General features: G+C 49.3%; 1 protein-coding gene across 1 annotated transcript in view; it reads left to right on the top strand.

Moving 5' to 3' along the window:
* Positions 1-13,721, top strand: part of EP400 (E1A binding protein p400) — a 104,432-nt gene that overhangs the window by 80,147 nt on the left and 10,564 nt on the right. The window contains exons 49-51 of the mRNA XM_057305904.1: positions 9,962-10,169; positions 10,274-10,446; positions 11,954-12,172. Coding sequence (XP_057161887.1) covers positions 9,962-10,169; positions 10,274-10,446; positions 11,954-12,172 — 600 coding nt within the window. The remainder of the gene's footprint in view (positions 1-9,961; positions 10,170-10,273; positions 10,447-11,953; positions 12,173-13,721) is intronic.

A 13,721-nucleotide genomic window follows, 5' to 3' on the forward strand; every position in this document is an offset into this window, starting at 1 on the left:
TCTAGTGTGCGATTTGGGATTATTTTTCATTATACTTTGCAATAAGCCATTTTTGATTCAGCCATCTTGATAACGACAGCTGTTAGGTAGGCCTGTGACGTTACAAGCATTCTCTGTAACCAACACCATTCCTCATGTGAGAGCGCAACGCCCAAATCATTGTACTTTATGTTTTATTTTGAAAAAGACCTATTTCTATATATGATATTTTTAGAAGATAAGGTAATTCATCCATGATGTATTTTTTTTAATGATTTTTTGTTATATTATGTTAGTCACCATACAGTACATCCCCGGTTTCCGATGTAAAGTTCGATGATTCATTAGTTGTGTATAACACCCAGTGCACCATGCAATACGTGCCCTCCTTACTACCCATCACCGGTCTATCCCATTCCCCACCCCCCTCCCCTCTGAAGCCCTCAGTTTGTTTCTCAGAGTCCATAGTCTCTCATGCTTCATTCCCCCTTCTGATTACCCCCCCTTTCTTTATCCCTTTCTTCTCCTACCGATCATCCTAGTTCTTATGTTCCATAGATGAGAGAAATCATATGATAGTTGTCTTTCTCTGCTTGACTTATTTCACTTAGCATTATCTCCTCCAGTGCCGTCCATGTTGTAGCAAATGTTGAGAACTCGTTCTTTCTGATAGCCGAGTAATATTCCATTGTATATATGGACCACAACTTCTTAATCCAGTCATCTGTTGAAGGGCATCTCGGCTCCTTCCACGATTTAGCTATTGTGGACATTGCTGCTGTGAACATTGGGGTGCATAGGGCCCTTCTCTTCACTACGTCTGTATCTTTGGGGTAAACACCCAGTAGTGCAATGGCTGGATCATAGGGTAGCTCAATTTTTAACTTTTTAAGGGACCTCCACACTGTTTTCCAGAGTGGCTGTACCAACTTGCATTCCCACCAATAATGTAGGAGGGATCCCCTTTCTCCACATCCTCTCCAACAATTGTTGTTTCTTGCCTTGTCTATTTTTGCCATTCTAACTGGCGTAAGGTGGTATCTCAGTGTGGTTTTGATTTGAATTTCCTTGATGGCTAATGATTTTGAACATTTTTTCATGTGTCTGTTAGCCATTTGTATGTCTTCATTGGAAAAGTGTTCATATCTTCTGCCCATTTTTTGATTTATTTGTTTATCGTGTATTGAGTTTGAGAAGTTCTTTGTAGATCTTGGATACCAGTCCTTTATCTGTAGTGTCATTTGCAAATATATTCTCCCATTCCGTGGGCTGCCTCTTAGTTTTTCTGACTGTTTCCTTGGCTGTGCAGAAACGTTTAATCTTGATGAAGTTTCATAAATTCATTTTATCTTTTGTTTCTCTTGCGTTTGGGGATGTGTCATGAAAAAGGTTGCTTTGGCCGATGTCGTAGAGATTGCTGCCTATGTTCTCCTCTAGGATTTTGATGGATTCCTGTCTCACATCGAGGTCTTTCATCCATTTGGAGTTTATTTTTGTGTATGGTGTGAGATAGTGGTCAAGTTTCATTCTTTTGCATGTAGCTGTCCAATTTTCCCAGCACCATTTATTGAAGAGACTGTCTTTTTCCCACCGGATGTTTTTTCCTGCTTTATCAAAGATTAGTTGCCCAAAGAGCCGAGGGTCCATTTCTGGGTTCTCTATTCTGTTCCATTGGTCTATGTGTCTGTTTTTGTGCCAGTACCATGCTGTCTTTGTGATCACAGCTTTGTAGTACAGCTCGAAATCCGGCATTGTGATGCCCCCAGCTTTGTTTTTCCTTTTCAACAGTTCCTTGGTGATTCGGGGCCTTTTCTGGTTCCATACAAATTTACGGACTATTTGTTCCAGTTCTTTGAAAAATGTCCTCGGTATTTTGATCGGGATAGCATTGAAAGTGTAGATTGCTCTGGGTAGCATGGACATTTTAACTATGTTAATTCTTCCGATCCATGAGCATGGAATATTTTTCCATCTTTTTGTGTCTTCTTCAATGTCTTTCAAGAGTGATTTATAGTTTCTAGAATATAGGTCCTTTACGTCTCTGGTTAAGTTAATTCCAAGGTAACGTATGGTTTTTGGTGCTATTGTAAATGGGATGGATTCCCTAATTTCTCTTTCTTCGGTCTCGTTATTCGTGTATAGAAATGCAACTGATTTCTGACCATTGATTTTGTATCCCGCCATGTTACTGAATTGCTCTATAACTTCTAATAGTTTGGGAGTGACTTCTTTTGGGTTTTCCATATAGAGTATCATGTCATCTGCGATGAGAGACATTTTGACTTCTTTGCCGATTTGAATACCTTTTATCCCTTTTTGTTGTCTGATTGCTGTTGCAAGGACTTCTAGTACTATGTTGAATAATAGTGGCGAGAGTGGGCATCCTTGTCAAGTTCCTGATCTTAAGGGAAAGGCTTCCAGCTTTTCCCCATTGAGAATAATACTTGCTGTAGGCTTTTCATAGATGGCTTTTATGAGATTGAGAAATGTACCTTCTATTCCTACACTCTGAAGGGTTTTAATCAGGAAAGGATGCTGTATTTTGTCAAATGCTTTTTCGGCATCGATTGAGAGGATCATATGGTTCCTGAGTCTTTTCTTGTTGATATGATGTATCACACTGATTGATTTGCGAATGTTGAACCACGCTTGCATCCCAGGTATGAATCCCACTTGATCATGATGGATAATCCTTTTAATGTACTGTTGGATTCTATTAGCAAGTATCTTGTTGAGGATTTTGGCATCCATATTCATTAGGGAAATCGGTCTGTAATTCTTCTTTTTGAGGGGGTCTTTGCCTGGTTTGGGGATCAAGGTAATATTGGCCTCATAGAATGAGTTTGGTAGCTTTCCTTCTGTTTCTATTTTTTGAAATAGCTTTAGGAGAATAGGTATTATTTCTTCTCTGAATGTTTGGTAGAATTCCCCAGGAAAACCGTCCGGGCCTGGAGTTTTGTTATTTGGAAGGTTGTTTATCACTGACTCAATTTCTTCATAATTAATTGGCCTGTTTAAGGAATCAATTTCTTCCGGTTTCACTCTTGGTAGTTTATAGGTTTCCAGGAAGGCCTCCATCTCTTCCATATTGCTTAGTTTATTGGCATATAGCTGTTGATAAAAATTTCTAATAATCCTTCCAATTTCAATGGTGTTCGTCGTGACCTCTCCTTTTTCATTCATAATGTTAATAATCTGGGTCCTTTCTCTTTTCTTTTGGATAAGTGTTGCCAGTGGTCTGTCAATTTTATTGATTCTCTCAAAGAACCAGCTTCTAGTCCTGTTGATCTGCTCTACTGTACTTCTGGTTTCTCATTCATTGATTTCTGCTGTAATCTTGGTCAACTGTTTCCTCGTGAGTGGATCAGGCCTGTCCCTCTGTTGCTGTTCCAGCTTCTTGAGGTAAGATTATAAAAACTGCATTTTAGATTTTTCTGTTCTTTTGAGTGAGGCTTGGATGGCTATGTATTTCCCCCTTAGGACTGCCTTTGCAGTATCCCATAGGTTTTGGACCATTGTGTTTTCATTCTCGTTGGTCTCCATAAATTCTTTAAATTGATTTTTGATTTCCTGGTTTATTGAGTCATTCCTGAGCAGGATGCTTCTTAGTCTCCAAGTGTTTGAGTTTCTTCCAAATTTTTCCTTGTAATTGAGTTCCAATTACAGAGCGTTGTGGTCTGAGAATATGCAGGGGATAATTTCAGTCTTTTGGTATCGGTTGAGACCTGTTTTGTGTCCCAGAGCATGGTCTATTCTTGAGAATGTTCCATGGGCATTAGAATAGAATGAGTATTCTTTGGTTCTGGGGTGTAGTGTTCTATATGTATCTATGAGGTCCAACTCGTCGAGTATGGCATTCAAAGCCTTTGATTCTTTGCTTAGTTTTTGCCAGGGTGTTCTGTCTATTTCTGATAGTGGGGTGTTGAGGTCCCCTACTATTAATGTATTTTTATCTGTATGTCTCTTTATTCTGGTTTAGAGTTGGCTTGTGTATCTTGCTGCTCCCCTGTTGGGGGCATATATATTTATAATTGTCATATCCACTTGTTGGATACATCCTTTAAGAATAATATAGTGCCCTTCTGCGTCTCTAACTATAGTCTTTAGTTTGAAATCCAATCTATCTGATATGAGAATTGCTACCCCAGCTTTCTTTTGAGGTCCATTTGCGTGAAAGATGGTACTCCATCCCCTTACTCTCAGTCTGAATGCATCTTTGGGTTCGAAATGAGTCTCTTGTAGACAGCAAATGGATGGGTCATTTCTTTTTATCCAATCTGCAACCCTGTGGCGTTTATGGGAGCATTTAAGCCATTGACATTAAGACTGAGTACTGAGAGATATGATTTTAATGATGCCGTGTTGCCAGTAAAGTCTTTGTATTGGCTGTGACTTTCTGTTCTGTATCACTCTTGGGGCCTTTTTACTTTTATAGAACCCCCCGTAATATCTCTTGTAGGGCTGGTTTCGTGGTTACGAACTTGGTTAGTGACTGGCGATTCTGAAATGTCTTTATTTCTCCATCAATTCTGAATGACAGCCTTGCTGGATAAAGGATCCTTGGCTGCATGTTTTTCTCTGAAAGAGCTTTAAATATGCTCCCCCAACCCTTTCTCTCATTCCAGGTCTGTGTAGACAGGTCTGACGTAATTCTGATGCCTTTGCCTTGGTACGTGAGAAATTTCTTTGCCCTGGCTGCTTTCAATACTGTATCCTTGGATCTAAAATTTGCGAAATGCACTATGACGTGACGTGGCGTAGGTTTGTCGTGGTTGAGCTTGGGAGGGGTCCTCTCTGCCTCTTGGACACGAATGTTTGTTTCCCTCGCTAGATTAGGGAAGTTTTCAGCTACAATTTGTTCAAATATCTCTTCTAGACCTCTGTTTTTCTCCACCCCCTCGGGGATGCCGATGATTCTGACATTGGATTGTTTCATTGAGTCAGTAATCTCCCGTAACCTACATTCGTGGGCATGGATTTTTTTAAGACCAGCTTCTATTTTCATTTTTTCCTCTACTAACCCGTCCTCCAATTCACTAACCCGTTCCTCTGCTTCTGTGACCCTGGCCGTCAGAGCCTCTAGTTTTGCCTGCATTTGGCTCATAGAATTTTTAATTTCTGTCAGATTCGCTCTCATTTCTGTCCTTAGGGATTCTATATTCTCAGTAACCTTTCCCTTAATAGTTTTTTCAATTCTACTCATCATTTTGACCATCGTTACTCTGAATTCCATTTCTGATACTTTGGTTACATCCATATCCATTATTTCTGTGGCAGAGGCCACAGACTCACTGTCTTTTCTTTGCTGGGGGGGGCTTCTCCTTCTTGTCATTCTGATGAGGAGAGGTTGCGGGGTTGTCCAGAGCCCAAATTATTGACTGGGTCCCAGGCCGTGCCCCTTGTTTTATAGGGATCTTAGGGATGTGGGCTTCTTCTTTAAAGATTTTATTTATTTATTTATGTGGCAGCCAACCAGCAAGAGAGGGAACAGAAGCAGGGGAGTGGGAGAGGAAGAAGCAGGCTCCCAGCGGAGGAGCCTGATGAGGGACTCCTTTCCGGAACGCCGGGATCACGCCCTAAGCCGAAGACAGGAGCTCAATGACTGCGCCACCCAGGCACCCGGGTTGTGGGCTTCTTGATTTTTCAGCCTGCCTTCTGGGGGAGGGGCCTGCCGCACCGATACTCAGGCAACCCTGTTTGGGTAGAGTCTCCGTGTCCCCTGCGAGGGGGGATGGGGATGGGCACTCTCTGAGCCGGTATTTCCAGGCTTTTGTTCTCTGGCGGCTTTCCCTGGCGGATTGCTGTGCCTCTTCTGAGGGTCAGAGCAGCAGCGGCCAAATTTCAGCCTCTGTCTCAGAACAGAGGGATTGCGGCCCATTCTCTACTAATGTTCTGGCCACTTTAACTCTGTTACTGTTGGTGCTGCTCAACCCTAGCGTCCCGGGATGTGCGCTCCACACCCGGCGTCCCAGCCCTCACTTCCAGGGCTGGCGCGTCTCTGTCCTTTGTGTTTCTAACGCCGCCAGCCGCCCCGCGCGCTCCGGAAGCTCCCGGTCTCAGTCTGGATCCCGTGAGCGCACCGGGATTCCGGTGTTCCGCGAGATGCCTGGTGGCGCGCGCACCTGGCTCACGGTCTCAGTCTGCTGTTTTGCGGGTGCCGTCCGCGAGCCCCGCCCGCTCTCCCGTGCAAGTGGCTACCGCTTCCCGGCACCCGAACGCGGCGGCTCCCTCCCCCTTCTGTTTATCTTCCGATATCTGTGCCCGGTTTCATGGCTCCCCGCTTCGTACCTCAATACTCAGCGCTGGAGATGTTCATTTGTAGAGATCCAGACGTATCTTCCTGTGTCTCAGGCTGGTTCCGTGGTTGTTTAGGCTGGTCTGGTACCTATCCTGCTCGACTCGGGGGACCGGCTGAAAAAGGAGTCTCCTACTCCTCCGCCATCTTAACTCCTCCCATGATGTATTTTTTGAGTAGGTCTTACAGACAAGATGCTCTTGCTGGGGATGTGGAAATAGAAACTGGAGTCAGACACATGGCCTGCTTTCCTAGGGCTCTTCTCGTCCTGGGGCTGTACTGGGGAAGAGGTACAGCTGACAGGGTGGGCTCTCTTTCTTTTTTTTTTTTTCTTAAGATTAAATAAAATAAAAAATAAATATTTTATTTATTTATTCGACAGGATAGAGACAGCCAGCGAGAGAGGGAACACAAGCAGGGGGAGTGGGAGAGGAAGAAGCAGGCTCATAGCGGAGGAGCCTGATGTGGGGCTCGATCCCATAACGCCGGGATCACGCCCTGAGCCGAAGGCAGACGCTTAACCGCTGTGCCACCCAGGCGCCCCCAGGGTGGGCTTTCTGGGCTTCCAAAGGACAGGACGACGTCATCCACACACCTGGCTCTTCGGCGCTGGGATGGTGTGTGGGGTGTACAAGGCACAGTGAGTAGGTCTGTTTAGAGGGGCACAAACAAACGCATTAACAGAGGAGCGATGGTTCCTGCACCCGCCAGGAGGCCCTGAGGGGCTGTGTGTGCTTGGCAGTGAGAGATGCCGAGGCTAGCTGGTCGTAGGGTTTGGGTACCGGCTAAAGAGTATAGATTTCGTTCACTAGGCAACTGGGAGCCCTTGATAGTCTCTGAGCGGAGATGTGACGTTGTGTGTGTAGTAGAGCAGATTTGAGCAGAAAAGTGCAGAGTGAAAATCATTTTGGAAGTCCGAGAACGGGTTTTTCTTTCTGATAATAAGGTGAGGTGAGGTATTTATACCAATCTCCGAATGAAACAAACTAAAATTATTAGATAAGAAAATTTTAAAATCTTTTTTAAAAAGTTTTAAGGAGCTGACAAAGGAATACATAATGACTGGGGCAAAATCTAAGGGAAGAAACCCGGAGAGAAGAACGGTGCAGTGAGGCACGGGGTCTGCCGTGGACCACGGTTTACCTCATCTGGCGGGAGACTGCGGCGCAAGCCTGAGGCTCACCCACCTGCCCAGAGGGACCGAGCGGAGGTGCTGACTCCTCGAGCTGGGAGCCCCATGGCCGAGCCCTTGGGGCAGGGCGGAAGCAGAAGGAAAACCCGCCTGCCCTCCACCCTGGCGCTGAGCGGCGGGGCCGGACGGGGACTCACTCCGTCTGCAAAGCTGTGGCCACACATCGGCCTTCTGTCAGTTTGCAGCGAGAGCAGGCGCGGCCTCGAGTGGGCAGGGTCCCCGGGTGGGTGGCCAGAAGCAGGTGCAGGTGCTCTGGGGGAGCGAGCGCGCCTTCGACCTGGGCTCCTCAGAACCTCTGCACCTGATTTTCCAGCCTAGTGAGCGTAACACGGTAGAAAACAACCAGACACAGGAGGAAAGAGACACCAGCGGGAACAACAGGCAGTGGGCACCTACCTGCCTCCACTTGAGGTAGCAGAGTTCATGGGCGTAGGTCATAAAGCAGCTATGCTTTCTAATTTTGTTTATTTTTAAGAAGGTTCCACGCCAGTGTGAGCCCAATGCAGGGCTTGAACTCACGACCCCAAGACCAGGAGCCACACACTCTTCTGATTGAGTGCCAGGTGCCCTCCTTATGGTTTTCTTCACATTTTTTTTGGTCTAACTTTGTCTAATTTATTGTAAGAATGCAGTGTATAACACACATAACATACGGAGTATGTGTTTATTGACTGTGTTGTCAGTAAGGCCCCCGGCCAACAGCTGTTAAGCAGTTAAGTTTTTGGGGAGGTCAAAAAACTTGTACCTGGATTTCCATCTGTGCAGGAGGTTTGGCGCCTGTAACCCCCACACTGCTCAACGGTCAACTGCAAAGAACTTCTGGAAATTAAAACTATGGTGATCAGAATTGGAAAAACTCCCTGGTAATGTGCTTACTGTCTGTTAATGCACTGTTGAGGAGAGAATGAGCTAACCGGAAGATAAGTCGGGAGACGTTACCCCGAATGCAGTGCGGAAGGCTGACTGGGAGGATGGAGTATGTGGCTACCCAGAGTTCCGGATGGGGAGGAGGGTGGGCAAAGGCAGCGTTGGAAGACGTGAGTTTTCCAGACCCGAGCAATGACGCTGAGCCCGATCCAGGATGGTGCCGACAGTAGGGAGGCCCGAGAGCAGCCAGAGGCTCGGCGGCCTCCTTCTCGGGGCCAGTGAAGCCAGGATCCTCTGGAACAAGATCTGTGCTCCAAAGAAAGGAAATGGCTGCCAACCCTGCTCCACCTCTTTTGAAAATAGCTTGAAGAACATGGGTACAGTAACACCGAGCAAACATGGGGTGGGCTAGCGGCAGCCAGGTCCATAGGAAAGGACACGCTTGAGGCAGAAGGTCTGACAAGTGAGCACAGAGGCAGTGACAGTGGACAGTCCAGGTGGAGACTGGCCTCACAGCAGCCATGACTCCTTATGGGGCCGACAGAGCAGGAATGGGCCACACGGGGTCAGTGGTATGTAAGCCAGCCAAGGGCCAAGGTGCTGAGACACTCTTGTTGAGGAAAAGTGTTAAGACTGTTGATGAGACTTTGACAAGTACTCATGGTATAATTTAAAAAAATTTTTTTTATTTATTACTTGAGAGAGAGTGTGTGTGAGCAGGGGGAGAAGCAGGCTCCCTGCTGAGCTGGGAGCCCAACATGGGGCTCGATCCCAAGACCCTGGGACCATGACCTGAGCTGAAGGCAGATGCTTCACTGACTGAGCCACCCAGGCGCCCTTCATGGTATAATTTTTAGATGAGCCACCAAAAGCATAAAAAGAGTGTACCTTCCAAACTTTGGGAGAAGTGTGATGAGAAAAAAAATACTGTGAGCAAAGGCGGGAAAGGCGATTGAAGACACATGGAGTCAGAGGGTTGAATAGAAAGCACAGAGTGCAGTGCTGGAGGTAGCCGAACGTGGGAGTAAGGACACGCAGAAGGGCTGGGGTGAACCCCACAGTCTGGAAGAATGTCCCGGCTGCCCACATGGAGGGGCCAGCAGGGACAAGTGGCATGTTCACCGGCCGTCTCAGAGGTGGAATCGGTGGAATCGGTGGGGTCTGTCCACAGTTTGTGGTGGGACTGGGCAGCTGTAGCCCCGAGGGTTGGTGTGGAGCGCAGGGGGCAGCGGGGGTGCTCTGAGATGCCACGAGACCTGTGGAGGCAGGAGAGGGGCAGTGGCGGAGAGCAGGACCCTGTGGTATGCAGGGCAGTCAGAACCTCACAGTGTTCCTGGGGACCAGACCTTTCAAGTGAGGACAGAGGGATGGGGCAGTGTTTCAGAACGGAAATAGGAGCACTGCCATATGAAACGGTCTCTTTCTGTGGTGACTGACCCACTTTGAAGCTCAAGGCCTAGGTGAAGCTTACTCCCTCCGGCATGCAGTTTGTCGAATCACCGAACTCTGGAAAGTGCTTCCTTTCCTCAGGTTCAGAGATGGGTGTCCTCTTGTCTTCTCTGGTGAGTGTGGAAGCCTTGAAGGATAGCGCGGAGTAACCTGATGACCTCCCTCGTTGCCTCCTGCAGACCTCCGGAGGCTCTGCTCCTGCCCAGGTGGTCCACACCCAGCCTCGCGCGGTCGGCTCACCGGCCACGGCCACGTCCGACCTCGTGTCCCTGGCACCGACCCAGGGTGTTCGAGCGGTTACCTCCGTGACAGCCTCAGCCGTGGTCACTACCAGCTTGACTCCAGTGCAGACTCCGACCCGGTCTTTGGTGACTCAGGTGTCCCAAGGTAAAGGCAGGTGTGGTTTCCTTGTGAGGACACACTCGTGCGTCTGTCGTGGGAGGAGGGGTGGGGAATGTGCGCACACAGCCTGATGGCGCACCCTCTCCCAGCCACAGGGGTGCAGCTGCCCGGGAAGGCCATCACGCCTGCACACTTCCAGCTGCTCCGGCAGCAGCAGCAGCAGCCGCCACCGCCGCCCCCGCCCTCCCAGGTGCAGGTTCCGCAGATCCAGGGCCAGGCCCCGTCGCCAGCACAGATCAAGGCTGTCGGCAAGCTGACCCCGGTGAGTATCTCGTAGGAAATTGCACAGCCGCTGCACGAGGCCCCATGTGTCATTTGGTTGGAAGCACAGGTCTGCTGCTGTCCTTGTGGGAGGTGCTTGTACTGCCCCTAAAAACAGCTTTCCGCACGGTGGCACGTCCATGGCCGTGGGGCCGGTCTGTGGACGGCGCTCTGGAGACGTCCTGCTTGCTGTCTCGTGCCCTGTGCCCAGGTTCCGGAGAAGTAGAAGGCCGCTTGGGCCCGTTCCCAGCCGGAGGCAAAACCAGTGGGAAGTTTCGCTGACAGTCTCAGAGACTAGGTGCTGAATACTTGGTTTCTTCCTGCGCACTTCCTTCGCAGTGCTGAGTACTGATAACCCTGATTTTTGTCGCCCTGTGCACCGGCTGTGCAGCTGTGCACGTAAATGCACTCCTTTTGAAAGGAAGTACTGTATTCCTGCCAAAACGGAGCAGTGTTCTTGCTTGGCATGGAAAGCGAGTGGAGAAACATGTAATAGAGACGAGACAGTATTGTAGGACTGCAGCTAGTTGCTGGCCTGTCACAGTAAGTACCTGACCTCGGGCCTGCCCCTTCTCGGTTTCGGACGGGACAGGCAGGCACGCTGGAGGGCCGTGGAGCACGCGCAGGTCCTGAGCTGCGGCTTCACTGGTGCGGCCCCAGGACACGCCCCAGAGAGAGGAAACGCAACCAGCTAAACCGTTCAGCTCCTCAATCGCTCCAGCCATGTTTCAAGGGCACAGTGGGTGCGCGTGGCTGTGGCTAGCATATTGGACAGCCCAGATCTAGAACACGCCCGTCACTGCGGAAACCTGGGGGATGGTGCTAGATTAGAAGGTTACTGGGGCCAGCCACCCCCACCCCCCATGGCCTTTCCTTCTCCCCCTCCTGCTTCTCCCCAGGACACAGGGCCAGCCTGTGCCCCTGCGCTCCCTCCTTCGGCTGCCAGAGCCCTGCTTACCTGCTCGTTTGCCGGTGTCTGGAATCTCCACTCTACCCTGTCCTGACTCGATTTTAGAGTCGTTGTCGGTTTCAGATCGTTACGAACTACATGCTAGAAGTTTTCTGAAAAGAAAATTGATTCCTTAAAATATTTTTGGGCTATTTTGACATTTTGATGTTTTCACTTCTTTTAAAGACATGGGATTTATCAATTTATTCATTTGGAAACAATTGGAATAAAAAGTTGAGAGGTGATACACATAATAAATTCTTAAAATTCCAGAAGGACCATGATTTTAAGACTTTCTAAAAATTTTATAGTACTACAGGTTTAAGTTGATGTATTTGCAAGTGAGAAAAACCAAGAAATTTTGCTAGGAATTCGCTCATCTGCCAGAATCACCGTTTCTGGTTAAGTCAGAGAGCCCCTGGGGGTGGTTTGCATGTTGTGTCCCAGTCACTGTCTACCTTGGTGTTTAATGGATCGTACAACAGTAACTTAAAACCGAGATTTGTAAACAATGGAATGCAGTTAATATTGATGAAAAGCTCCTTTATCTGGGTTTTAGGAACATCTGATCAAAATGCAGAAGCAGAAACTGCAGCTGCCCCAGCAGGCCCCCCCACCGCAGGCCCCGCCAGGGCCCCCACAGCCCGCTCCACAAGTGCAAGTGCAGGCCCCGCAACCCACGCCGCAGCAGAGCCCCCAGCTGGCCACGGTCACAGCCCCGCGGCCCGGAGCCCTGCTCACGGGCACCACCGTGGCCAACCTCCAGGTGGCCCGGCTCGTAAGTTGCCGTTGATACATTTGTTTTTCCAAAGCTGTGTCTTTTAACATTTAATTGAACTGTTACTGCTTGCTGAGGACATGTCAGGTGTCTGGCGGACCTACAAGTAAAGTAGAAGACGTGCGCTCTCCCCCAAGAGCTTAAGTTGTCCTCGGAGAGGATGAAGTATGACCCGTGGAGGCACTCAGGTCGCCCTGCTTCCCAGGCCTTGAGCATCACAGAGCTCATGGCAGGCTGGGCAGCTGGAGGAGCCCGGGGGTGTGCTGGGCTGCGCAGGGAGGGCGAGGTTTTTGTTGGAGATGAGGCCGTGCAGTTGGAGCAGAGGTTATGGGCAGTGAGACCCATGTGGGGAGGTGGGCGAGGCCAGGACACCAGACTCTGGTGTTTGTGCTCTATCAGCACAGAGAGACTCTGGAGGTTTCTGAAGACGGGCAGGATGTCACAGTGAAAACAGTGTCTGGGAAGGTCAGTGAAGTTCAACAAGCATCCGTTGCATGTCCTGTGGGACAGACGCTGTCCCATCAGACGAGCCACTGCCCTGCTGGGGGAGCCCACCTCCTGGCACGAGGGACCCTCGTCCGGGCCAGGCATTGCCCTGGGCTCTGTACCTGTCGTGGGGTCAGTGCCCACAGAGCGTGGCCAAGGCCGGAGTGGCTGTTTTACCGTGAACCCCACTGTGTGGGTGGCGGGAACTGAGGCCCTCCACTTCAGTGGGTAAGTTGTCCAAGTCCGATAGCTCGTCACCTGCCACTCAAACTGGGTGCTCGGGCTCCGCTTCCCGCGCCCCGACTTTACATCTGCAAGAAGCGGGGTAGACGTGGATTAAAACTGGGAAAGCAAGTGTGGTCTCGCCTGTGTTCACAACAAATGCAAATTCAAGAGACAAGGGCGGTGAGCCCACATGCCAGCTACGGCATGGGGAAGGCACGCTCCTCACGCGGGACTGGCCAGATGGGTCGGCTTCTGCTCTGGGAGGGCTTCTCGACACTGAGCTACACAGTGTGCTCACCGGTTTACTTAGCGGTCCTGTTTCTGTTCTCGCGGAAAGTAGTACAGCGTAACAGACGCACAGTCCTGCTGTTGGAGTTGCGTTAGAGGAGACGGGTCCCCCCTTAACTAGGGAGTTTACCGAACAGTGGCGATCGTCCCCATGTTGGGGTGGTACGCGACTTTGGAAAAGGATTGTTGTAAAAGGCAGAGAAACAGACTACACAGTGTTTGTAAGTCGTCCCATTTTGCACACTTCCACTGCAGGCCACGCAGGTAAGAGCAGCGTCTGGTGGGCTGAGTACCGGCTTTCACGTTCAGATATGCGTAGTGTTAGGGCTTAGGGGTGCTTTTTCCTTGTTTATGTTTTCTCAGGTAGTCTGAGTGCTTGTACAGGTAAGACGGATCTGTTTTCCGTTCTGAAGATGTAACTTGGGGGCAGTGTGGAGAGTAGCAGGAGGCGTGTCCGCAGGCTGGCTCTGCGGGAGGGAGTGGGGGTGGGGTGGGGTGGTGGGCCGACCTTCGGTCGTGGCCAGAGGAGTGGGAGACAGAATCTGTAGGA

Source organism: Ursus arctos, unplaced genomic scaffold (genome assembly GCF_023065955.2).
Source record: "Ursus arctos isolate Adak ecotype North America unplaced genomic scaffold, UrsArc2.0 scaffold_34, whole genome shotgun sequence".
NCBI lineage: Eukaryota > Metazoa > Chordata > Mammalia > Carnivora > Ursidae > Ursus > Ursus arctos.